The sequence below is a fragment of the Rhopalosiphum padi genome, chromosome 2 (assembly GCF_020882245.1).
Source record: "Rhopalosiphum padi isolate XX-2018 chromosome 2, ASM2088224v1, whole genome shotgun sequence".
In the NCBI taxonomy this organism is placed as follows: Eukaryota; Metazoa; Arthropoda; class Insecta; order Hemiptera; family Aphididae; genus Rhopalosiphum; species Rhopalosiphum padi.
This window is the reverse complement of record NC_083598.1, coordinates 43,466,885-43,490,703: the sequence shown is the minus strand read 5'-3', so window position 1 is coordinate 43,490,703 and position 23,819 is coordinate 43,466,885. Positions and strand designations below refer to the sequence as shown.

Genomic DNA, 23,819 nt, shown 5'->3' with positions numbered 1-23,819 from the left:
GTTTTAGTTTTAAGTGACTCACTTATTATTAGCAATAAATGTGTAGATCTCTGTCATAGTCATAGAGTATGGCGAATGGTCAGAAAAGAGAGACATCTAGCACATTACACAAAATATTTCTGTAGAACAAAATAAACGCATTTTCTAATATTTAAAAATATTACAAATATATAACAATATTACAAATATAATATATTATAATATACATTATTTGTAATAATTAGGTAAATAGTATTATTTTAGATATTTATGATTATGAACATCGAAAATCGTAATGTTCTGATATTTTCGATAGCCTGCGAAGTAGTTACTGTATTCTACGGTAACGTCTTAGGTCTCTTGTCATTTTCATTCCACACAAATAATAAAATCGTATTACGATGAACGAGCTGTGAATTAAAAATTGGATTTTTGATACAAACAAGTTGAAATTTCATCTTTAATGAGTATTCATAGTATATAATATTGGCACAATTGTAATCATAATATAAAACAATAAAACAATAATTTATTACATCGTATAGTTAATTTCTTTTAAATAAATCCTTTAAAGATAATTAAAACTTAAAATATTTATATAATGACGTATTTTATGATAAATATATATCATATATTTATTACTTAAATATAAAATTATATTTCCATGACAGGCATGAAAAACATCAATTTGTACTAGAATGTATTTTTTTTTAAATATATAGTACAGTTAGTTAACAGTTATATTATTAGGATAAGCATTTTTTTCGGCAGCGTATATATATAATTTTTTACACTAGAAATTCAACAATCAATATTTTATATAATACATAAGGCGAACATAAATTAACGTTTGATCATAAGTTTCGTGTTTGAGCATCAATGTCTACATTAAGGGGAATATTATGTTAGATGGCGACAGGTCTTGGTTTTAGTTCCAAAAATTGGAATGGCACGTCCAAGCTTCTATTGCAGTGCTCGACAAGCAGGTGTCCTCTCCTGTTCGATGTACCCACCACAATCACAGAGTCACCTTTCATCAGCGCGACATCACAGTTTCCTTCTTCTGAAAATTGAAACGTTATTAGATATCGATTTATTGAATATTGTGAAATTCAATATACATACCAGGAAAAGATTTTTTCATAATACGGCTTTGCGGATATCCCATTTTTGTATTACCAGATATCGTGTAAGATCGACTTGGAGGTAATGGTGGAGGTCTTTCCTGGAAAATAAAAATAGTTACGTTATAAACTTGTCACCTACAGCACGATTATAACCATTAATTGCCTATTTTATTATAGTTATAGTTTAAAGTATATGCATAATGTTTAGATACTGATCTTGAAGAGCTATGAAATTATATTTCAGTTTTTAACCCTCCGATGGAAATTCAGTTGCCAAGACCCAGTTGTTGGGCCGTGGGCAGAACGTAACGACAGTAACACGTTATTGATGTAATGATGATACTTTGTTTATTACGTAATATTGTTAAAAATTTTTAAGTAACGAAAATAATGTAATGGACATTACTCCTAAAATAGAATAACGCATTACCAATTCGAATATCTATAATTAAAATAATTTTAATTAATAGAAAAAATAATAATATCATAATATATAAAATATAAATTTCTATAATGCGTAAATATTTTTTACATTTTAACGAGTTACAATTAAGTTTTCGATGTTTTGGACTACATTAATATTAACAATTTTTTGTCGTGTTCAAGTTATACCTGCTTTTACTTATATAATGGGCTAATGGATTTATGACTTTAAACTATTTATACGTCGGTTTTCGTCGTTTTCGATTGACAAAAAATCAGAGAAATATACTCGTTTTTTATTTTTTTATCTTTTTAATGTGAAAGTAACATAGTTAATGTCTAAGTAACGCATAAAGTAAGTTATTTTTAAAAGTAATTTATCCAAAACTATTGATTGATTTAAATTACTTCCAATTTTAATGGTAAAAACTTTCTCAAAGGTTATTATTAAGTTTAGATGTGTCAATAAAACTTTTAGTCCATGGTTTATTGTAAATTTAATCAAAATAACAAATTACTACTATAAATATAATATGAAATACATTCCAAAAGGTATATACTCGTTACCGTGAAGAGAAATATTATGCCAGTACATTAAAATATGCATAAATATAATTTAAAATCCTAAATAATTCTTATATAATTTATTGCTTGAAAATATTTACCAGATTCAATCCAAACAGGTTACAAGTCTGTATTATTTTCTGATCGAATTTCTCAATTTGGTCAGGAGGAGGTGTTCCCGTTATGGGCTGAGGCCTGGGTCTAGTCAAAGTCGCTGTGCCGCTGTTGGTTACTCCGGCGTTAGGAAGTTGACTACCAGAAGTCATTTTTCTTCCACCCATACCTATTTTGTTGTTGAGGCCTATAATATAGATGAAATAAAACTATTAGATAAATTTACAAGTGAGCGTACGCATATAAATTAAATAACCAACTGAGAACATTGGAAAAAATAAGATATCGAGTGAACAAGAACACCTAATCATATTATATTAATATTAAACGCGGTACGATAATATAATAATAGTATTTATTTAAAAACATAAGCAATATGTATTAATAGTTATGGTGTTCTATAATACTCAATACATATTTTATACGTATTATATGTAATATTCATAAGAAATAATAATGACAACAGTATAACATAATATTGATATCGTTTCCGTTGATTATAATTATAATTAAACAATAGTCCCGGAGTCGTGTATACGACTACCTACGACTGCTGTATATCTATTCTTAACTAATATTAATATTGATATTAGTATAGCAAATTACGGACAGAATATCCTGAAAGTCATGCTATTAAATTTAGATACTTAAAACTACTGAAATAAGCACACGTACATTGTACAATCGGGTTAGACACTTGTTGTATTTGCATCATGACTCGCTTAGTGCCCGGCCATTTTCTTCTGGTCCTCCAGCTCCTCCACGTGCACTGTATCAGTACAGCCGCATTGTGATGAGTCTGCCACCGGAGTTTTTCCAGATGTTGCCTTACGCCCTCACTGAAACATGAACAATTACATAAGTATGTCGTCGGTATTAGATGGATGACGTACAACTAGTAACGATATTTTTGTTCTTATAAACAGTTTTCTTTAGAAATTAATGACGTTTCGTGGTCAATGTGTGTGGCGATATGTACAAACAGTGTAGCCGCCCTTATATTGGCTTAAAGAAAGATTTTAAAGCTAAAGTTCTGTAAGTGTCTTCAAATATTATGTTTAACCATTGCATGATTCATAGAGAAGTTTTAGCTTCCAAAAATGCTATAAATGTGATAGGTACATTTTATAAAATTAAAAAAATTAAATTCCAGATAAATTTTTTTTGCAGTGAAATGGGTTCTGATCATGGAAAATTACTTCTTCATATTGAAGTTGTCTCGTGGTAAAATATTATTATGTAATTTTTAACTTTGAGATAAAGCATACATTTTTCTTCCGGAATGTAATAATACATTTGTGGAATACTTTTTAGACGAGCAATGACTTGCGATTTTAGGTTATCTTGTCGATATATTTGATAAATTAAATCGTTTAAATTTAAATTTACAAGGTAAATATATTATTATTTAAATTCTTTCTGATAAAAATCAATGCTTTAAAAAAAAAAAAAATACTTTTGTGGAAAATGTATATCAACGATGAGTGATGACAAATTTGGAATGAATGTATACTCAATGACTAGTAACTGATAAAGTGATGAACTAATTTTTTTGGGGGTTTGGCGTGGGATGTTATTGGGCGTTACTCCTCTCTACATTTTACTATAAGTGGTGCCGCTCTTTGCTAGGCAACGTGCGTCACATTTACGTAAAAAATGTAAGTAGCAAATATTCACCTCAGGAAGACGTGTCTCTTGCCAAAAGCCCAACTCATGCTCACTTCGCTCTGTTTCGTATCAATTTTGTCCTCGATGCATTGTAATATCAGATGGCAGTCTTCGGTCGCCCGATCGTCGGTTCGCAAGAGTTTGTTGAACGGTGCCAGCATTTTATACCTCAGGTTGAACGCCTTGTACCGCATCCGATGCGGATAACCTGATGAAAAATAAAAATTGTTATAATAGTACGTGGTTAATTCGGTGATCGTTATAATATAGTCGTTATAGTGAATTATCGTCGACTTACCTCCCGCCATCAGATTGACTGTTTCTAAAACTTGTAATGACCGTATCTGTCGCATGACTACCGCTCTGTCGAACTTGTCTGGGGTCTCGGTCGAGTTCGCCTTAATGCAACGCACGAAATGTGGACGGGCGTGCACCAGCGATCTCAGCAAGTTGTCAAGCCGCGTGTGGAAGTCTTGAGTTAACGTCGATACAGGCTCATTGCCGTTTAAACTGGAAACAATCAACGATTATATTAGATACAGATTTATCAATCTGAGCATGATGAGAATATGATGTATTTTAGACTTTAGACTCATAGTATACAATACAATATATAATAATAATATTATTATATAATTGATATTCGGAGAGGGTTGAGTTATTGGTAGATTTATGCAAGGAAATGAAATGTTATAGATAAAAAACTATTCACCAAGCTTGTTCACCTCCACTTTGCTCCATTTAATTCAATAATGAATTAATTCAAATTCTAATTCATGGAACTTTTAAGTATACTTAAGCAGAAACTTTTGCCACATTAATACAAAGATTTTTCAAATAAGAATTACCTATTCTTATTGTATAATTTCAATCAGAAAAAAATTTGATATTTCTTATATGTATTTGTTTTATGGAAGAGGGAAAAGAGGTTATCCCCCAAAAGGCAAGTGGATACGAAAAGCCAACTAATTTGCGTATTCCGCATTTGTATGGTATAGAAAACTTCAAAACTTCACAGGTATTTACGGGTCAGAAATAATCACATTTTCTTATTTGCTAGTGATATCTGTCGGAGAAACGAACAACATCGTCCATCGGCGCAATATATTTTTTCATGTAGTATATTTTGTGTAGGTACTATCAATATCGTAGGTAATAATCGTTATAATATAATTTATAAGTTATTGAATTTAAACGCTAATTTACTATATCATATTTAACTTACAGATCGGAATGCGAAGTCGGTGATATTCGAAATTTGATTCCTCTGGGTACTGTTTCTATGCTGTACAACGCTTTCAGTTCACTCCCGAACAGATGCGTGGCGAAACCAAATGAACACGACTGCTTGTGAAAAACGGACACTAAATCATCGGGCACTACGTCTTTGTTAGTTTCTGAAATAACAATTGCAAAATATTTATACATCAGATCGTTAAGGGATATGATAGTAATAATTGGACCTATTCTTGTTCCTATGATTGATGTAAATCTTAGATTTTTATCATACAATTTACCAATAGGTGTCTTTTATTACTGTTATTACTTATTACTTACAAAAATATGGCATAAAACAATTATATAAGAAATATAAGTAATGTAGGTGCCAACATAGGAAAATTTATTTAAAAAATTGTAAACCTACTTTAAAATAATACTTTGCACTTGGTTATACTACTAGGTATTTGATAATTTAAATAAAGTTATTGTTAATTGAATATATTAATTAAAAAATAGGTTGGACGTCATAAATTCGATTATATAGTGAATAGTGATAGACGATAGTATTTAAGAAGATGTCAAATTGGCGTATGTTGTCTCCGTCCTACAAACATACGACATAGCAAATTTATATTTAACAGTTCCTATTTTGTGTAGTAATTTTTAATAATAGAGTGAAATGACCTATTATAAAACGTAAAGGTAAAATTATTATCTGTGTTTTATAATTTTAATAATTGTGGTATTTTAATAATTAATAGTAATATAAATACGAAAAATATTTAAATTTAAAAACTCTCATAACTTGGTTAAAAATTAAAATATCATAATAAACTCAAAAGCTTGTTACACAAAATTGGAACTACAGAAATCCACATTTTGGTATAATTTACATTTATTTTGTATGACAGAGATCGTTTATGGGTGTGCGTCTTCCTAAAGCCCTAGCACATATCATTTCTATAATATAGCTACATAGCAACTATCTATTAAAAAGTTTCGAAATCGAATTACAAAGCATTATTAAACATTTTGATAGAAACCATATTTTGCATAATAATAGTAACTAAACTTCTAGGTATATATATATACCATAATTGACAGCTATTATGTTTATTTATCGTCTTAAAATTGAATTTACTTTTATAAAGATTTGGGGAGAACCTGGGGCATTAGTTTAAATTTTAAATTTTAAATTAATCATAATTTGATATAAGAGCAAAACGTCTTGTCTTGTCCGGAGGGTTTAGGTTTAATATGTTTATTTACGTATTATGTATATGACAATATAATAACTTTATGACGTCATGTATCTATTCTATACCTAGGAAATCCGAAGCGTCGTACACGACTCTGCCGGCAAAATGTTGTATGCCGAATGATTTGTGTTCAACCGACTTGGGTTCGAAAAGTCTTGGGTTGTTTCTGTGCTGAGATTTTACTTTTCTCAGATACAGTTCCACGGATCCGTTGATGGAACACTCGACGTCCAACATACTTAACAAGCCAGTTCTCTGTAAAAAAAAAAAAACCACCAGTGATAATTAGTTACGAGCGTGATATAATTGGGGACTGGGGAGGCATACAATTTATTATGCACTGACATATTCTATAACTTATTAAGTATAATAAATTATGTAAGTTCGGAGAAGTAAGCGATATATTATGTATTATTGTTGAATAGACTTTTTTTCTATTTCATTAACAAATAATTAAATAGAAAATTACCTAGATTGTACGCCAATTTAACATAGTAGTATACTAATATATTTATTTTTGAATGTTATTATATGTATTATTTAAAACTTTACATACAAAGTATAAGGAAAAAAATTAATAGTATATTTTTTTGCTAACGACTAACGAGTAATGAAAAATCAAAATTAAATTCAATTGGGCCAATTGAAAAATGATTATGTTACTTTTATACCAACGTGGCCAACGCCGCGGGAATCAAATAATTTAAGTTAGTATAATCAGAATCAATTAAATTAGTTAACTCGTTGACGCGGGCTGCAGTCTCGATATGATAAGTTGTTTCGATAAGTAAAGTATACGTACAAAAAAATAGGTTTACTCACCAACGAAGAAATGAGATCGATGCAGGGAACGTTGTCGACGTAATCGACTTCCACGTCACAGTGTATCCCCTCGTCACGACAGGACTCGATGCTGGATTTGAATATATGTGTATTGTAGAAATGCTGCATCGTCTCGGCGCAAAGATTGATACACAAGTGTTCGAGTTGACTTGGCTGTAAATTTCGATTAGGTGATTATTATTTTATGCGTATGTGCAATTAGGAATAAGTTAGGTTATGTTGGACGTCCCACAATCGGTTTTTCTTAGTGTACGACGATTTTAAAACGAATACCCGATGAATAGTGACAGATTATTTGTCACTTAAAATCTGAACACCATTTTTATTTTTATTTGATAAATTATTAATTTTATAAATTTAGTGTTGTTTTTATGTTAGCTAAAAACGTAATTTATGTTAAGTCAAACATAAAATATTAAAATACATTTTAATTAATTTAAAAATAAAATAATTTAGTACCAACTTATGTATTTCCGTGCCCACCCAATCTAAAATAAACTCTAATCCTACAATTTAGTCTAGGCGATATTAAAAAATTAATTATCAACAATCGTTCATTTTTGTGAGGCTATAATATAGTAGGTACCTATATGTATATAGAGACCTCAAGGACGATGTAGATCTGTTCATCATTAATGAAAAAATTCGGTGTTTATACTTTTATATGCATATTACTGATATCGTATCACTACGTACTTTTGGTTCTTCGAACCCGAACATGTCCAATATCCCGATGGACCCGTCTGTGGCATGCCTAGCGATGTTCACGGCATTGTTGAGCGCGGCCATCGACTTGCTCGACTTGGAACCGGCCGTGCCGATGGTGGAAGCATGCTGACTGGCGACCTCGGCCTGATTGTGAACCGAATCGTTGGAATCGCTGCTTAACGTGCCCAATGTCGAACCTAGTCGTTTCAGACTGTTCGCTCGGCGCACGATAGTCGCCACAGTCCTGCAGTACAACGCCTTGGCCAGAGAATCTCTAATCGAATTGGCCTGTGGAACGAGCAAAAGATATATGTAAAAAGCTGCACTTACCCGAGTGTAATAATTTGAAAATTTTAACTATTTTTACGTTTTCCATTACACATTGTAATATGTAATTTGTAAAACGACGTTAAAACTTAATAAAAATATATGTAAGTAAAATCAACAATCTGTACTTAATATACGATATCAATAGCCTGCAGTATTATACTTATAAATACATCGAGGTTTAATTTGAATATTTTGTAACACTCGATTGCACATCGTAGTGATGACGTATACTCAATAATAATTTTAAATAAAACCATGCCTTATATTGATTGACTTACTGTGTTTGCGTCGCAAGTCGTTTTTATCAATTGGGTGTTCCCCCGAGTAGTTTCTGAATGTGTCCTGGTGGTGATGCCACGGAAGAGCGACGGGAACGTGATGCCCAGTAGTCGGGCCACTGACGCCAATTCGGTTTCGCCTTTAGCCACTACCTCGCCAGATCCGTTGTCCACGAAATTAACGTTGCCCAGAAGTAGCACCGCGGCTAAAACCCTCACGACGTCCATGAACGGAATGCCGAGGAGACCTTTGCGAACAGAAAACGAACCATTTTATAATATAACGATTCGAGCGATTAATATCACAATTGTTGTTTTTAAACGTTGTATATACGCATTACGCATAGTTATATATTATGGACACATACCTAAGCACGATTTCCACGACTGAAATCTAATAGCGTCTTCGGCTTCATCCTGTCTGGTGTCGCCTTGCATCAGGTACTGGAGATTCGACGGCGAATATCCTTCCAAGTTTAATTTCACTGAAAATGAAATACAATATGAATATTATATTTTAACTGGTTGTAACGGTAAGAACTATATATTATATTATAATATATACGAAGACCCTCTATAATAGGACCCACCTCTTTCTTCCTGAGATAGACCGGCTAGCATCTGGTAAAATATATGATAGTTCTTTTCGTTTGGCAGAGGGTGTACTACTCGGGTTTGGTCCAAGAAATAACAGTGTATTTTAGTCCTGTATAGAGCACCGTCGGTTACTTGTACTTCGATGAAATGACCCTGGAAAAAAAAATGTCATAAACGATCGTTGTATACATTAAATGATTTTTCAACGAGATTTTTATCCCACACAGTTTTTAAACACCATAATATATGACAATAGTAGACTACAAGACAATTTTTAAATGCCTACTAAAACATTAATGAAATATTTTAAAATGCGTATACTTTGAAATTTAAAAAATTGTAAAAAATTAAGCGTGAAAGTGGATAAACGTACACTAAAAATCATCTAAAATAAATATTAGAGTAATATATTTGTCACGACTTACGATTCGACTAGATTCCGAATTCGAAGACGTTTTGGCGGATCCCAATGACCTCAGAACGGTGAACGCGGCGGCCAGATGTTTGAAAGCGTCCGTTTCAGGTCCACCTCCGGCTACGTCGAACAACTGTCTCAGTAGTAACATCGAAGCGTACGTCTTACCAGAACCACTAACACCTTTAAACAAAAGTCCCATCGTCACAACAACGTTATAAAACAATATTTCTTTGTACGATATGTGATATTTATTTTAACCGTACTCGAAGGTTCGGTAGAATAGGTGAGATGTTTCCTAACTTGTGAGGAATCGATAATTTGTTATAATAGCATGCAACAACATAATATATACTAACCAGACAGTATGATCGCCTGTGGATATCCGGATTCGGTCTGCTGTCTCACCGCGTCCAGAATTACCTTGTGTAACTTTAAGTCTAGTGTAGCGCCTCTCATACTGGTGAGCGTCATCGGGTTGCCGATGTCTTTGTACGAGTTCATACACAACAGAATGGGTCCTACATTGGTCTGCAACAATCACAAATCACGAAAAATGAAACACTAAGTTTATTTTGCTTTGGATTCGTTTCGCTAACGGTGAAAAAAAATCATTTCCAATCGAGTTGGCGGCGTCTTGGAAAAACGATTGCTTGTCGCGTGTTTTTGTCCGACAAACTATATTATACAATATTTTGTTACATATTTAATATTCAAGAAAACTATTCGAATATAAATCGGAATGTAATTTTACTACAACTATAATTGGAATTTTAAGTTTTTAATTAACTCGTTAAAAAACGAGTAATTTTACACTATTATTGTGATATAGAGGCAGAAGAGATTATAACACGACAATATCTATACGTATATATTCGTTAATAATATTTAACAAAATAACTAATAAGTATAGTATAATCACGTGTTTATACCGTCCAAAGTTTCGGACAAAACCTCTTTCGATTTTCCCCACACGAAAAAAACAAGAAAAATTAATATTAAGTATAGGGACTACTATTATTATATGTGTCATGTATATATATATATATATATATAGGTTTTCGTTATAACTACAGCAGAGCATATTAAAAAAAAATTACTATCGGTTTGGAAAATTAATTTCTCATGGATTATTATTCTTATTTTTGTCGTTTTCTGGTAAGTATATACACACACACACACGCACACGAGCGCGCGCGTGCGCGTACGTATAATAATTCGTTTCGGCTTGGCGAACAAATTAGGGGTTTCTCGTCAAATCCGCCGGCGTCGAATTCGAGGAGCCCGCCCTGCAGCCCGACTGTGTACATATATATATGTATATATAAATATTTTTTATTGAACGTCGATGCTTAATAGCTTCGTCCCGAGGGCAAGATCCTATACATATAATATAATATACTTTCGTACGTGCAGGCACACGCGTGTGTGATGGTGATGTGTGCGTGTGTGCACTGGGCGCAGGTATACCCGATTTAGGTTTTTAATTTCACATCCTATATATTTACTGTATGTATATTGTAATTATCGTTTTATCATAATATATATATAATATATGTAGTACAGTCACCACCGCTCCCTCCCACCGGAGTCGCAAAAGATCCATCGGACGTCGCCTCCGGGCGTGCGTATACGACGCGCACAGGTAAATCGATATAAATATATAAAATATATATATATACATAATAATAATAATCAGCGACGGTTATATTATTATTTATTACTATCGTCATTATTATTATACAAGACGTATTCGTCGTACTAGTAGGTACCTATATACGTATATTATATTATATTATGATATATACACAGTACGCAAGTATATCGCCGCCACTGATTGGAATGCACTCACCTCTCCTCCCGACGACTTTTACGGATGTGATCGTCAATTAATGTAATTAGAGATCTACATATAAACACATTATTCAGTTGCTAAAATATATATACTCGACTTATTACTTTGTAAAATATAAACATAAATAATAAATAAATATTTTTAAATCGATCGGCGCGGTTGACGAACTCCAATTTATTACCAATTTACGATAAAACATCGAATAGAGTAATATTGATGGATACGAAATTTGCACGTGTTTACAGCGGTCCCAAAATTTTGATTTTAATCTACAGACAGATCCGTATGTAAAAATTCTAGCACGTATTACACGTTAAAGTTTACCTCTAATATATATATATATATATATATATATATGTCTACTAGTAATATTATACAGAATGTTGATTTTTAAATTTTAATAACTTATCAAGAGTTTTTATTGTGCATATATTAAGAAATAAATGATAAATATATTTAAATAATTAATTTTATTCATTTGTAGGTATATTCTGTAATCTTTCTTTTACTCATAATATTTTTGTTATCTATTTATTACCTAAATTATACATTTTTGTACTGTATTATGTACAGCAGTATTTAAAAGACAAATTTATAATTGAGAACATTTTTTCGTAATACAAAATTATTATTATTACACAATAAGGTAAGTAGATTATTTATCTTCTAGCAGATTTCTTACGCGCAATGACAGTGTTCATTATATGCTTAGGTACATATATTTTTTGCAGGATAACAATTAATATTATTATATTTTGCAGTAGATTCAAATGTGATACATTTGTACGCCGTTCGCGATTACGCGATAGTTGAAACGAGAAAAATACAACCTCGAAAAACGACGTGGTTAAAGGTATCGAATTTCGGAAAGTGGTGGTTTTTTACATCAACGAAAGGCCCAGGCATATAATACGATAGACGGATACACGATTTGCCGGATGCAATCTAATACAATATGTTTTATCGACTGTGATGGGCTTACCGATTGCCTATACCTATAAGTTCTCGAAACACAATACTATAACCACGTTGGTTTTAAAGAACGAATTCCCGTCATCTGTCGAAACATTGACACACTCTGTACATACGTTACGCGCATAGGGTGTTCGCGTGTGCTAGCGTCGTGTGTGCGTGAGGCGCGCACGTAATTATATTAATATTATAACGACGGTTTGAGTGGTTTGACGCGCGCGTTCGAAAATACCACACCATAACACCATAGGCTAAGGCTATAGAGTGAAATCCTCCGCCATCGCCGTGGTCGTCGTCATCATCATCATCATCATCATCACACCTGTAACCTAAACCTAATATATTATACGTGAGTTCACTCGACGTGATAACGATATTATTGATCACGGAGACACGGACCGCGGCGCGCTGGAAAATTGTTAAGGTATAGACAGTATTCACGACACCTGTACGACACCTGTTATACCTGTATAATATTATAATATTGTTACAGTAGATCCATAGTATACGACCGTGTTTGTTTAGCCGCGCACACATAACGTTTATACACATAAAATAATGTTACGAGGGTCGTACATATTATATTATACTTTTTTATGAACGCGACGAGACAAAACGATAACGCCGCCACGGTTTTATTATTTCAAATACCAATGCTCTGCATTTTAATTTTTTAATTTTGTACGCACGTGAAAACGTAATGTGTAAACGGAGCGCGGATGAGGCAAAGGTGGTGTACTTACCACTCGTGAACGTATATAATATGAATACGGTCTATGTAAATAACACGCCGAACAAATTATATTTGATCCTTGCTCAGGAGTCTATATTATCTATATGGTATACCGCCATTGGCTATTATAAATATATTATCGACGGAACGTTTTGTCACCAGTTTTTCTACGACCGTACTTACAATTAATATTTTTTCATTTATTGGCACATATAAAACCCTTATAGTACATAATATACTAATAAGTTTTAGTATACGTATTATGATAATTTGATACGAAAAAATTATTTTAATGCACTTCATATTGTTACTTAAACTTTAATGGGTATTTGTACATGTAAGGTTGGACCCGATACTTAACAAAATTGAAGCTTCTGAGTTCTGACAAACAATATTTTTTTTTACCGATGATAAGGTTTTCTATTTTTATTCGAAATACGACTAAGAGAAACGCCGAGGGATTTCTGTAGATAGTTGGAGATCATTTTTTTAGCTTTAAAAAAAAAAAAAGGTATACTTTCTATTTTCGACAATACATATTTTTTAGATAGTCTATTTTCCTCCAAATATTGAAATAATTTATTAATTTTTAAGTAATCTTAAATTATTTGTTTTAGCTATTTATGAAATCATGGCACATAAGTTTTTTGATTTTTATAAACTATTATATTTGTATTGTATATGTGTGACGGGAATCTCTACTCGCATTATTATCGTTCCTGTATTTCAGTGACCTATTTTTGAAGAGGGGAGTTCGGGCCCAAAACCGCCCTCTTTACACCATAAACACCACTGCAAGAAATATAATAATCACGAGTACACCTGCGAAATTTAACAATTTCGGCGATTGTATTCCATCACACACGGCCGGTAGCAAGAGGTTTGAAGTTTTCACACAATAAACGACAGGCGTTAGTTAATTATTATTATATTTTATTGTTATACATACATTTTTAAGACAAAAAAAATAATATAATAACAACAATGGAATTATACGCAGAAACTATATTATACCAGACGATATTATTCATGTGTATTTTCCTCGTGACTACGAGTGAATAATATAAAATAATAACGTTATAATGATCCGATAATTATATACGTTTCTCGGTTTAAAGCTGTTTGCACATAATAATGTATCTATCTATTTTACGTAAAAGTTCGATGGTCGTGTGATAAAACGTGTTGAATTTATCTTGTGTGCGTAGTAGTCTAAGACGCGCGAGGTTAGTACAGCAGAAGGATTACATATTAGAGACCGAAAAACCGATGAATATCGCCTTCGAGAACAGTAACATGTAATACTATATGATCTGTACGTGCGAACTATATCGGTAAACCGTATTTACTGTAAGTCAATCCTAAGAAATTTGTACGACAATTCAGCTACGTAATAAAATTAAATTCCGTAAAAATGTCCATTCACAAGTGAACTATACGAATGTTTAGCGACACGTGTTTGGAAACGGATACGCTCTAAACCTTTCAAACACTATATGTATATACATTATACGCTGTGAACTGCATGTCTATGTATATAATAATATACTAACGAAGTGGTCGTGCAGCGGGGGGTATAAACAAGGTGCGGGTAAACGAAAATCACGAAATCGCCACCCGCTAGAGATCGGTGTCGGCCGATAAGAGATATGAAAAAAAAAATCTCGTGATCCCCTCCCATCAACCGGATCCAAACACCTAATAAAAAAAAAACCTCTTCGTGGGTAATATACACGTATATTATAATATATGCATATATGTATATGTATACAATATATGCACCGTGTAGACAGTATCCGTACAATAAGCGTACACATAAGAATAGTGAATAATTAGTGATGTACCTATAATATTATACCGAGTGTTATATATTTATCGCGAACCAGAGGCCGGATATAAATTATGTTTTGCGTGTTAATCGTATGATTTCACGAATTCATTATACTCTTGAAGACGGAATGGTGAAAACAGTTTGAAATATAAAAAATAAAAAATATATATGGAATTATTGGAACTCAACAGACTACGCTTGTAAAGCGGTGCTATACATACTGCAGGTATGACGTGTCGTGTACGACGGCGTTGAATAGATTTAAAGAAGTTAAATCTTACGATACATCACAGTGATTCATGGGCGTCTCACCTGGGTCACGGTGTAATAAAAAAAAAAAAAATCACACTGTACATAATAGTATCGCGTGCGCCCGTGTATACAATATGTACCCGTTCAGTTCCCATGGGCCGAGAGGTTTGAGGTCTAGAGGTTCAAGGTAGTAATAAGGTACGCTGGTACGCGGTGTACGTACTGTGCGCTTTTCAGGTCTAAATGCGATAATGTACTATTTAAATTGTGTGCTAATGAAACGTTGCTTGATTTTACTATGCACCCGGGAATCGCGATAAAAATAAAACTGCAGTATGCAATCCTCGCGACGATTTTTTAATTAGAAATTGAGACTACTCGAACACTCATAATCGGATAGTATTCGCCACAGCCCTCTTTCGTAAATACTCTCGTCCGTATGCTATTCGATCGGAAGAACTTTTAATAATATTGCAATTATAATTCAACCATTTTAATCCGCCAGAACTTCATACTCCACACAGAGTTTAAAATTTAAATTTCACGGGGTTTACACATGAAATACGTTTATTATTTTAGTTTAAAAATATTTCAGTTATTCATCTTTTGTGAATTCCAAAGGTCGGATTATATAATATTACAAAATTAATGTTTAGACGAAAAAAAAAATAAATATTTAGGTACTTACAAACATTTGCGTGGCGCAGAACCGACTTTGCAGCGCCTTGAGCACGGCATCCTCGGTCAACGGCCCAGGAAGATGGATTAAGTCACCGCCTCCGCCCGCGGTCGACCCGTTGCTGCCGGGTATGCTTCCGGCGGCCGTCGGCGGTCCATGGAACGACCGGCGGTGTGTCCGCTGGTTATTCGATTCAGTCTTTTGCTGCGTTGCCACTGCGGTCGTCGAAGTCGGCGACGGCGTAGCATTTAGACATTTTGCAACGGCGGTGGCAGCTTGGCCGCCGTTTTGCGATTCTTCTTTGCCCTTGAACAGTTTATCTACAACAGTAAAAAACACATTGTAAGTATAAGAATTTAAGTACATATTTCATAATTTAGTTATTTTAAAATAGTAAACGGTGTTATTATATGTGATACATATTTTTTCGCGTATAACGATAAAATATTTTTTAAATTTGTTTCAAATCTCCTAGAATTCACAGAAGTGTACTTCGGTTTTCATTAAGTATCTTGTATTTTTAACTATAAAATATTTTTTAAATGTATTTAAAAAACAAAAAAAAAATCTTTAATAAAATCAACAGGAATTCATATGGCGAAGTCTTATTATATATTATTATGATTAAAACTGCAAGATTCCCAAAGTTAAAATGCATTTAGATATCAATATAAACAGTTTTACGAGGGAGTTATTATGATTTTTCGTTCAATATGAAATGGTTTTGAATTGGTTCTCCAAAAATCAATTTATACTTATTTTGAAAATACGTATGTTACGTTATTATAATATGATAATAAAGAGAAGTGACTAATGACATGTTCGTTATTTTGTAAACTATAAAAATTTTACAAATTGCACAATCATTTTTCACGTTGAAAGCCGAATATTTTTCCATGTTTATACCTATTAATAATTTACATATTATATTATAATACAACATGAATATAATATGACGATTTAGTCGTAAATATAAGTCTAGCTATACACAGCTATAGATACCTAAGTAGTAATATTTTATTCGTCGCTTGTTGTCCGATAAGTTATAGGTATTATATTATAGTGTTACAACGTATACGCTTATTAATGCCTATATTGCACCGTTAACACACGATTTCATATCAGGAAAATCAAACGAACTGTATTCGTGTGAATTATACAGTATACCCGATATTATTATCCTCGTACAACACACCGCCACCGCTGCAGCTATATAGTTACTACTGCAATCATATTATAACCATAGCTAAGTGTTCTTCTGCAGGATGCGATTATACTTTTAAATTTTAATTATTACTTTGCAACTCACAACTCCACAGTTATATAATAACCATTTTTTCCCATAGTATAGGATGATGTACCATTATTAAATAATAAAAGCACCAGCTGATGATCATTACGTTACAAAATAAATAAAATAATGATAATAATTATTATTTATATTATTGCAGTTGTTGTCGTTGAGTACGAGGAAATTAATTTCACCAAAGGTATAATTATTACTATATATACGTTTAACATAATGCACGTTGCTACATATAATGGATATATTATTATCCACGCGCGGGACGGACGCGGTTCGTATTAATAGGATATTATAATATTATTATGTCCGACTTTTGGTTGATGGAGTAATTACCGACGTTATTACGCACTCGAATCGCCATCATAATTTACGTCGTGTTTATATCGCATCATAGATGTTTTAGGTACGGTGGTGCGGTATCGGTCACAGGGCTGGGGGAGAGGGGGGAGAGGGAAAAAAATTATAATCGATTCGTATATAATATTATATTATATCGATTACCCATCTACTGAAATACACGTAGTATATAGGTATTGCATGCAGCGAAAATTTGAAAAGTCAATTCTATAACGACGATGACGAATGTTCTTGGTTTTTCGTGTTCAATAACGAAGAAAACAATTATATTACGTTATAAATACGTCATAGATACGACGATTTTGATTATTAAATTGTACACATTTTAGTTTTGTAATAATTTAAAATGGGTTTGTTTTTCAATTATCATGTCTTAATTATTTTGTTACAGGCCACAGGGATGGATACTATTGTGTATTATTTGTATATAAACTTCAGCCTATATGTGTCTTACATGACATTTTCAACGTACGATAATAATAGGTAGTAATATATGTATGTTTGTAATATGTGTACAACATTTGTCGAATCCATAAGAAAATATTGCACGTGTCGAATTTCATTCAACGTCGTGTATTCGCTATATACACTACTAAAGTATTATTATCCTGATATATAAACGCTTTTTGACGGCCACAAATAATATAACAATAATATGCGTATTGTATACAATAAACCGCACTGTAAATTTATTCGAATTTTAAAAGCCTCGAGTGTCGTAAAAATGTAAAAGCGAATTATATACGACGCGTGGCATACGCGTATATAATAAGTAATAACATATAATATAATATCGAGTATGGCCGTTCGTAATATGATATACAAGACATTTTTGCAAGACGTTTATTTTGCGAATGGGCTTACGATAATTTATCTTATGTTATTCGTGGTTATTTTCACGACGCGTTTGACACAAGTTCTGTCACAATTTATCGCTGAATATAGTACCTGAAACGGGTAAAGTGGGCAACGAAGTCCTCGGCAACACTGGAGGTGGTAACGTAGACTTCGATGGGCTGCTAGGTGCGGACTTACCGGCGGCCAGTATGGTGTTATTGTTGTTGTTGTTGTTGTTGCTGTTGTTATTGTTGTTTCCGGCGAAATTTGATCCGGGAGATTGTTTGATAGCAGCCGGCTGAGGACAACCCTGGCCACCGTGCGCCGCTGCCGCTCCTTGGCCCTGGTTCAAACTGTTCCGGAGTGTGACCAACTCGGTGCTTAGACTTCGCAACCGTTGTTGCAAGTGCACAGCCTCGTTTGAACAGGATGCGTCTGAAAGAGCAAAGAAAAAAAATTTACCATTAAAACTTTGTTCGAAATGGTTAATGTATAACACGTGCAAATGTTATCAAATCTCGTTTTTGTCGATTATTAAAATAACATCGATAGAAAGACAATATTTGACAATATACTCGTACTAATTATTCATCAAAATTGTGACTATAAACTCATGACTATTCTATCGCCGTAGAAAATATAATATATCTTTAGGCAAAGCTATAGTCTTATCAAAGTAGAGTAGTGCTTGCCGGCCAATATTTTTTTAAATAAAAAACAACTGGCGACGATTTTATTTTAAAAAATATTTGGTATTTTTCGGTTTACTAAATAAAAATCACTTTTTAATCATCACACGTTATACGGTTGTTTCGATATTTGAACCAATAATAGTTGTGAAAATGTAAGATTTAGGCACCTACATTATATTGTGCATAATAATGAATATTAAATACGACCTCAAGCACTACGACGGCGTCGTTGTCGCGTGAAATCTCGATTATGATCATAATAAATAATAATAATATAAATAGGTAGTAAAATTTGGTCCGATGGATTGAAAATAAAATGCGGACGATTATAATGTGATTATTATACACTTACACATACTACTTAAATACTTTACGCGAAATCGACTGCTGCTGCTGCACGACAATAATATGTTAAATATTAATCATAGCATGTGTTATGTGTAAAATACAAATATCGTATCTATAATTATTATACTTAAATAAACGTATGCGCATAAATAATAGAACGGCGTCCAGAGAGTCTGCGAGTTATATTATTATACATAATACCTGTGGACCTGTGCTTTAGGTCTCGGCACCGGCAGATTAGATGGAAATGTTTTTAATTTATTTGGATTATGCAGCACCGCGTCGTCGCGACGACGTTATTACAAGACTATTTTTTTAATATATACAAGCCGATTTTTTTTTATTTATCTCGCGGAATACACCGCGTGATCTGGATTTTGAACTATGTAATGCCGTGCGCGATATTTCGTCCAGATAGAACGTCTATTATTATTGTATTCGTTAAACCCGTATTTAATGCCGAGAAGTTTACAAAATTAATGAAAACAAATACCGGTTTTTGAAAATTATAAATGCGTAAGTTTTTATTAAAAAATTAAAATTTTTAAAAATATTGTAATTACGTTGAAAATACGTTTGTTTATATTAGGTATAGGTAACTTCAAACCTTTGGGGCTGAACTCTATTAGCCGATATACCTTGACGATGTTACATCATTTTCTGATAAAACCTATGGGACATTTTTATTATTCAAAATGCATTAAAACAGAACAATATATGCAGTTACAAAAATATTATTTGATAATATAATATATATGTATTTAGTTATATATTCTATAAATTGTGTATTTTTGAATTTATTTTGAATTTTAGTTTTCAAACAATTCACTTCTAGGGTAAATGTCAATATTGGTAATAAGCAGTTTCGAAAAAACATTTAATTTTTAAAATTTTTAAATTCTGGTTTTATTGACATATTTAGAGTTTTTTTTATCTTTTTGGTTTACACTCAGATCTTTTCTGTTCAATTCTAAGTCCGAGTTATTTATGATACTAACAATTTTACTACCTACACATTATTTGGAAAATTTTTTTTTTGAAAATTTAATAATGTAGATAATGTGGTTGGATTGGGCACATACGCTTAATATTTCTTCGTGGAACTATAACACATAAGTAGACGAACGAGTTCACCTCACGCGGTCACGTGGGGGGTTAAATTCAACCGCATATTTGGATTGAGGCTGATTTCGAAGTGTCGACCCTTCCCCCTGCATCCAACTCGTTGGTTGCACGATTGAACCCCTTGTCGGTCATTAAGTTTTATGATAAATTATCGCAACGAGTGACGTGGGAATATTACAGACGCGTGCGGTACGTGACCGGGGCGCGGAGGTCAAGTCTGGACCCGAAACGGGTCTCAATCTTGCTGCAGTGCCCGCACTAATCGCGTTTCTTTTCAACGCACTAAATTATCTTTTCGTACGTCGTCTACAAAACGATATCGGAGGCTGTTATATAGGTACATACGCTGAACACTGTAGTACCGGCAGACACGGGCTGCTGGGGGTCCATATATTATATTCGCCACCGACGCCGCCGCATTGAGTCACTATAATAATATTAATATAATATACTTGATATACGCTGCAGTGCAGAGATTTATAACCGTCCGTAATGACGACTATGAGTAATGATTTCATAAATTATTTCGGATTTTAACAACGAGTACCGAACCTGCTACGAGTCGTAGCACGCAGCACTGTTTATATTATGCGGAAAACGTATTTTTCACGTTTTAGGTACCCACCGCCGTATACAGTTAGACACATCCGTAAATCCGGTAAATATAGTTATATTAAACGTGATTATACGCCGTTAGATTGTGTCTAGAAAAACTGTGTATCGGTGAATGGTCGTATTAACATTTATTATCACTTCCTTTAACGCACAGTGATAGCGAATCTAATGACTTTGAAAGTGCTTACTCCTTAGTAATATGACTTGTGGGTATCCGTAAATAAATCAGACTGTTTATTATCCGACTATCTATATAAACTTTTAAATAAAATAGGTTTATTTAGATTGATCAGCGGACACACTCTTATGCTTCTGGTCGAGCAAAAAATTGATCAATTTAGTGCATCTCGTCAAAAATTGCTTGGCGAAACCAATAACCATACTGACGGGTCATTTAAGGAACCGTAAACACTAAAATAACAAAATATATAATATTATAGAGGTTTGCGCAACACGGCGCACGAGCGTCTTAACGCCGAATTAAATTTAGTCCCTGACCGTTTTATAAATTTTAAGCAAACACAAAACGCACTAATTAGACGTACAACACTTCACCACTCGAAGAGAGCACGTCTGGCCTCTTGTAACAACAACTACGGTCGCCGTATATATACACAACTACACAACAAGCGCGTAATAATAACAATGTTAAGTTTGTTCGTGACCCGTCTGGCGTATAAACATTGCGATGATTTATATAAAATAATATGAGTGTAACACGTCAAACGTGGCTATATGTATTATTAGACAATATAATATTATGTACGATTCGAGACCACGAAAGTCGACGGCATCAAAACGATTTCGATCGCCGCAACGACGATGATGAAAGACGGCGTGTGTGTGTTTTTTGGTTTTCGTTCCGAGAAAAGGTGGCGATACGACGTGTTTTTTTTCTTATCGGCACGGCGACGAAGGGGGAGGATGGTTTTTTATTCGGTAATTAATTCACGGGTCTCGTCCGCGGTCGGGAAAATGCGGACGAGATTTATTCGAACGCAAACTGGTTTGTCGGAGAACATTTTCTGTGAACATCGTCGTGCCCCGGATCGAGTCGGCACCGTGCTGATCCACTGATGGCCCTGCGCTCACTACATCGTTTTATGAACTGGAACCCTCGTTTGCAGTCTTTGTGCACTATTATGTGTGCGTGCGTAGGTGAGTATACTGCTGAGTACGTGTACGTGCGCCGAAAAAGGTCTGATGATGAATTTTGTGTTTCGCGTTTGTACACAATGCGCGCAATCCGCGTCTTTGCCAAAAACACGACACTATATTTCACGGTGTGCAATTCAAAAGCCACGTGCAGGTAGGTGGGTTAGGTATAATCATCATCATATAATACGAAAAACCGGAGATATACATAACAATAATACGCGCCTCCCGTACGGGAAGAAGAATATATATAAAAAAAAACTCCGAAAAATACCCCGAAAAAATCTCCAGCCGTTATATTATTATTCGTTGGAACCGCGTCGTTTATTCATTAGAGTAAGTATATATTATTATTATTATTGCATTTCGCAAAACATGTCCACTGCGTATATAATATAATATAACGGTTAAAAAATATTGTCGATTTTATTACTGTGTTCCTGTATACATATTACATATATATATATATATATAATATGTACAATAATAAATGTAAATTAGCAGCTACGCGTTTCCAGTTAATATGCGTATTATAAAATATATATATATTTGTACACGTATGGTTTGATATCCCATGCTCAAATCGGCGTGTAAATCTCGCATGTGGATTTTTTTTTATTTAAGTGTCTATTAAAGCTTCGTAGACGCGTATATTATTCACATGCTTCGATTAATGGAATTTATTATCGTTTTTGTTTACACTCTGTAAGTCTGTTGTAACTATACGCGTAGTGCTGCTGCAGCTATAGAAAATCGTGAAAATATTTAATAAAACCGTGTAAGCGAGTACGTTACAAATTAAAAAATATCTCTAAAATCGTTTATAGCAGAACCACGTCATTAAGCGATTTTCAGATTCAAAACGATTTTCGAACTGAAACGTCTAAGTCTGCGGTTCGCGGGACAAGTATAACATATACATATAATAATATAATTACTTAGGTTTTTAAGAATAGCTACGCGGGTGTTCTATTGTTTGTGCACCGCTCCTACGCGAGTTTCGTCGATGATCCTATATTGAAAATTGCATTTCATTATGATATTACACATTGAGATTTAATTTTTGAAAATATTTCTATGCAGCAATAATTTTCATCACCGATAACAATCAAACATTGAAGTGCAATCAAATTTTTTTTTTATATTTTCATACACCACAATCTATGATGGAACAACAAACTCGAATAAATTGTCGAATTAATCAAGTAATATTATCTTATTAATTTGAAACACAACATGGATAGTCAGAACTAAAGTAAACAAAAAATAAATATCTGAGATAAAATTATTTACTCTACTGCATTACTTATGTATCGGTAATGAAATAAACTGTAGTTTTCTACGTAATGAATAATATGGGAATTTGAGTATTCGACTATCATAATATGAACTATAGACATGTATAAATTTAGGCGTTTTCAAAATTATCCTAGACTTGTGTGAGTAGTATTTGTACTAAATTATTAAACGAAAAATTTTAAATTTTAATAAATAATAATATCTATAGTATTACAGTTTATGAAGTAAATTATTCTA

The 23,819-nt window shown here is 33.2% G+C and overlaps 1 protein-coding gene across 4 annotated transcripts in view; it reads right to left on the bottom strand.

The window, feature by feature from the left end:
- Nucleotides 1–408: 408 nt before the first annotated feature.
- Nucleotides 409–23,819, bottom strand: part of LOC132919750 (myosin-G heavy chain) — a 70,054-nt gene continuing 46,643 nt past the window's right edge. For 3 of the 4 annotated variants that reach the window (XM_060981562.1, XM_060981563.1, XM_060981565.1), the window contains 17 exons: nt 18,460–18,783; nt 15,858–16,168; nt 9,886–10,057; nt 9,537–9,709; nt 9,105–9,264; nt 8,883–8,999; nt 8,515–8,762; nt 7,895–8,194; nt 7,178–7,351; nt 6,421–6,610; nt 5,101–5,272; nt 4,174–4,385; nt 3,885–4,083; nt 2,883–3,046; nt 2,195–2,394; nt 1,105–1,204; nt 409–1,042 (listed from right to left, as the gene is read on the bottom strand). In XM_060981562.1, coding sequence (XP_060837545.1) covers nt 885–1,042; nt 1,105–1,204; nt 2,195–2,394; nt 2,883–3,046; nt 3,885–4,083; nt 4,174–4,385; nt 5,101–5,272; nt 6,421–6,610; nt 7,178–7,351; nt 7,895–8,194; nt 8,515–8,762; nt 8,883–8,999; nt 9,105–9,264; nt 9,537–9,709; nt 9,886–10,057; nt 15,858–16,168; nt 18,460–18,783 — 3,374 coding nt within the window. In that variant the 3' untranslated portion in view covers nt 409–884. The remainder of the gene's footprint in view (nt 1,043–1,104; nt 1,205–2,194; nt 2,395–2,882; nt 3,047–3,884; nt 4,084–4,173; nt 4,386–5,100; nt 5,273–6,420; nt 6,611–7,177; nt 7,352–7,894; nt 8,195–8,514; nt 8,763–8,882; nt 9,000–9,104; nt 9,265–9,536; nt 9,710–9,885; nt 10,058–15,857; nt 16,169–18,459; nt 18,784–23,819) is intronic. The other variant, XM_060981564.1, reaches the window with a different exon arrangement.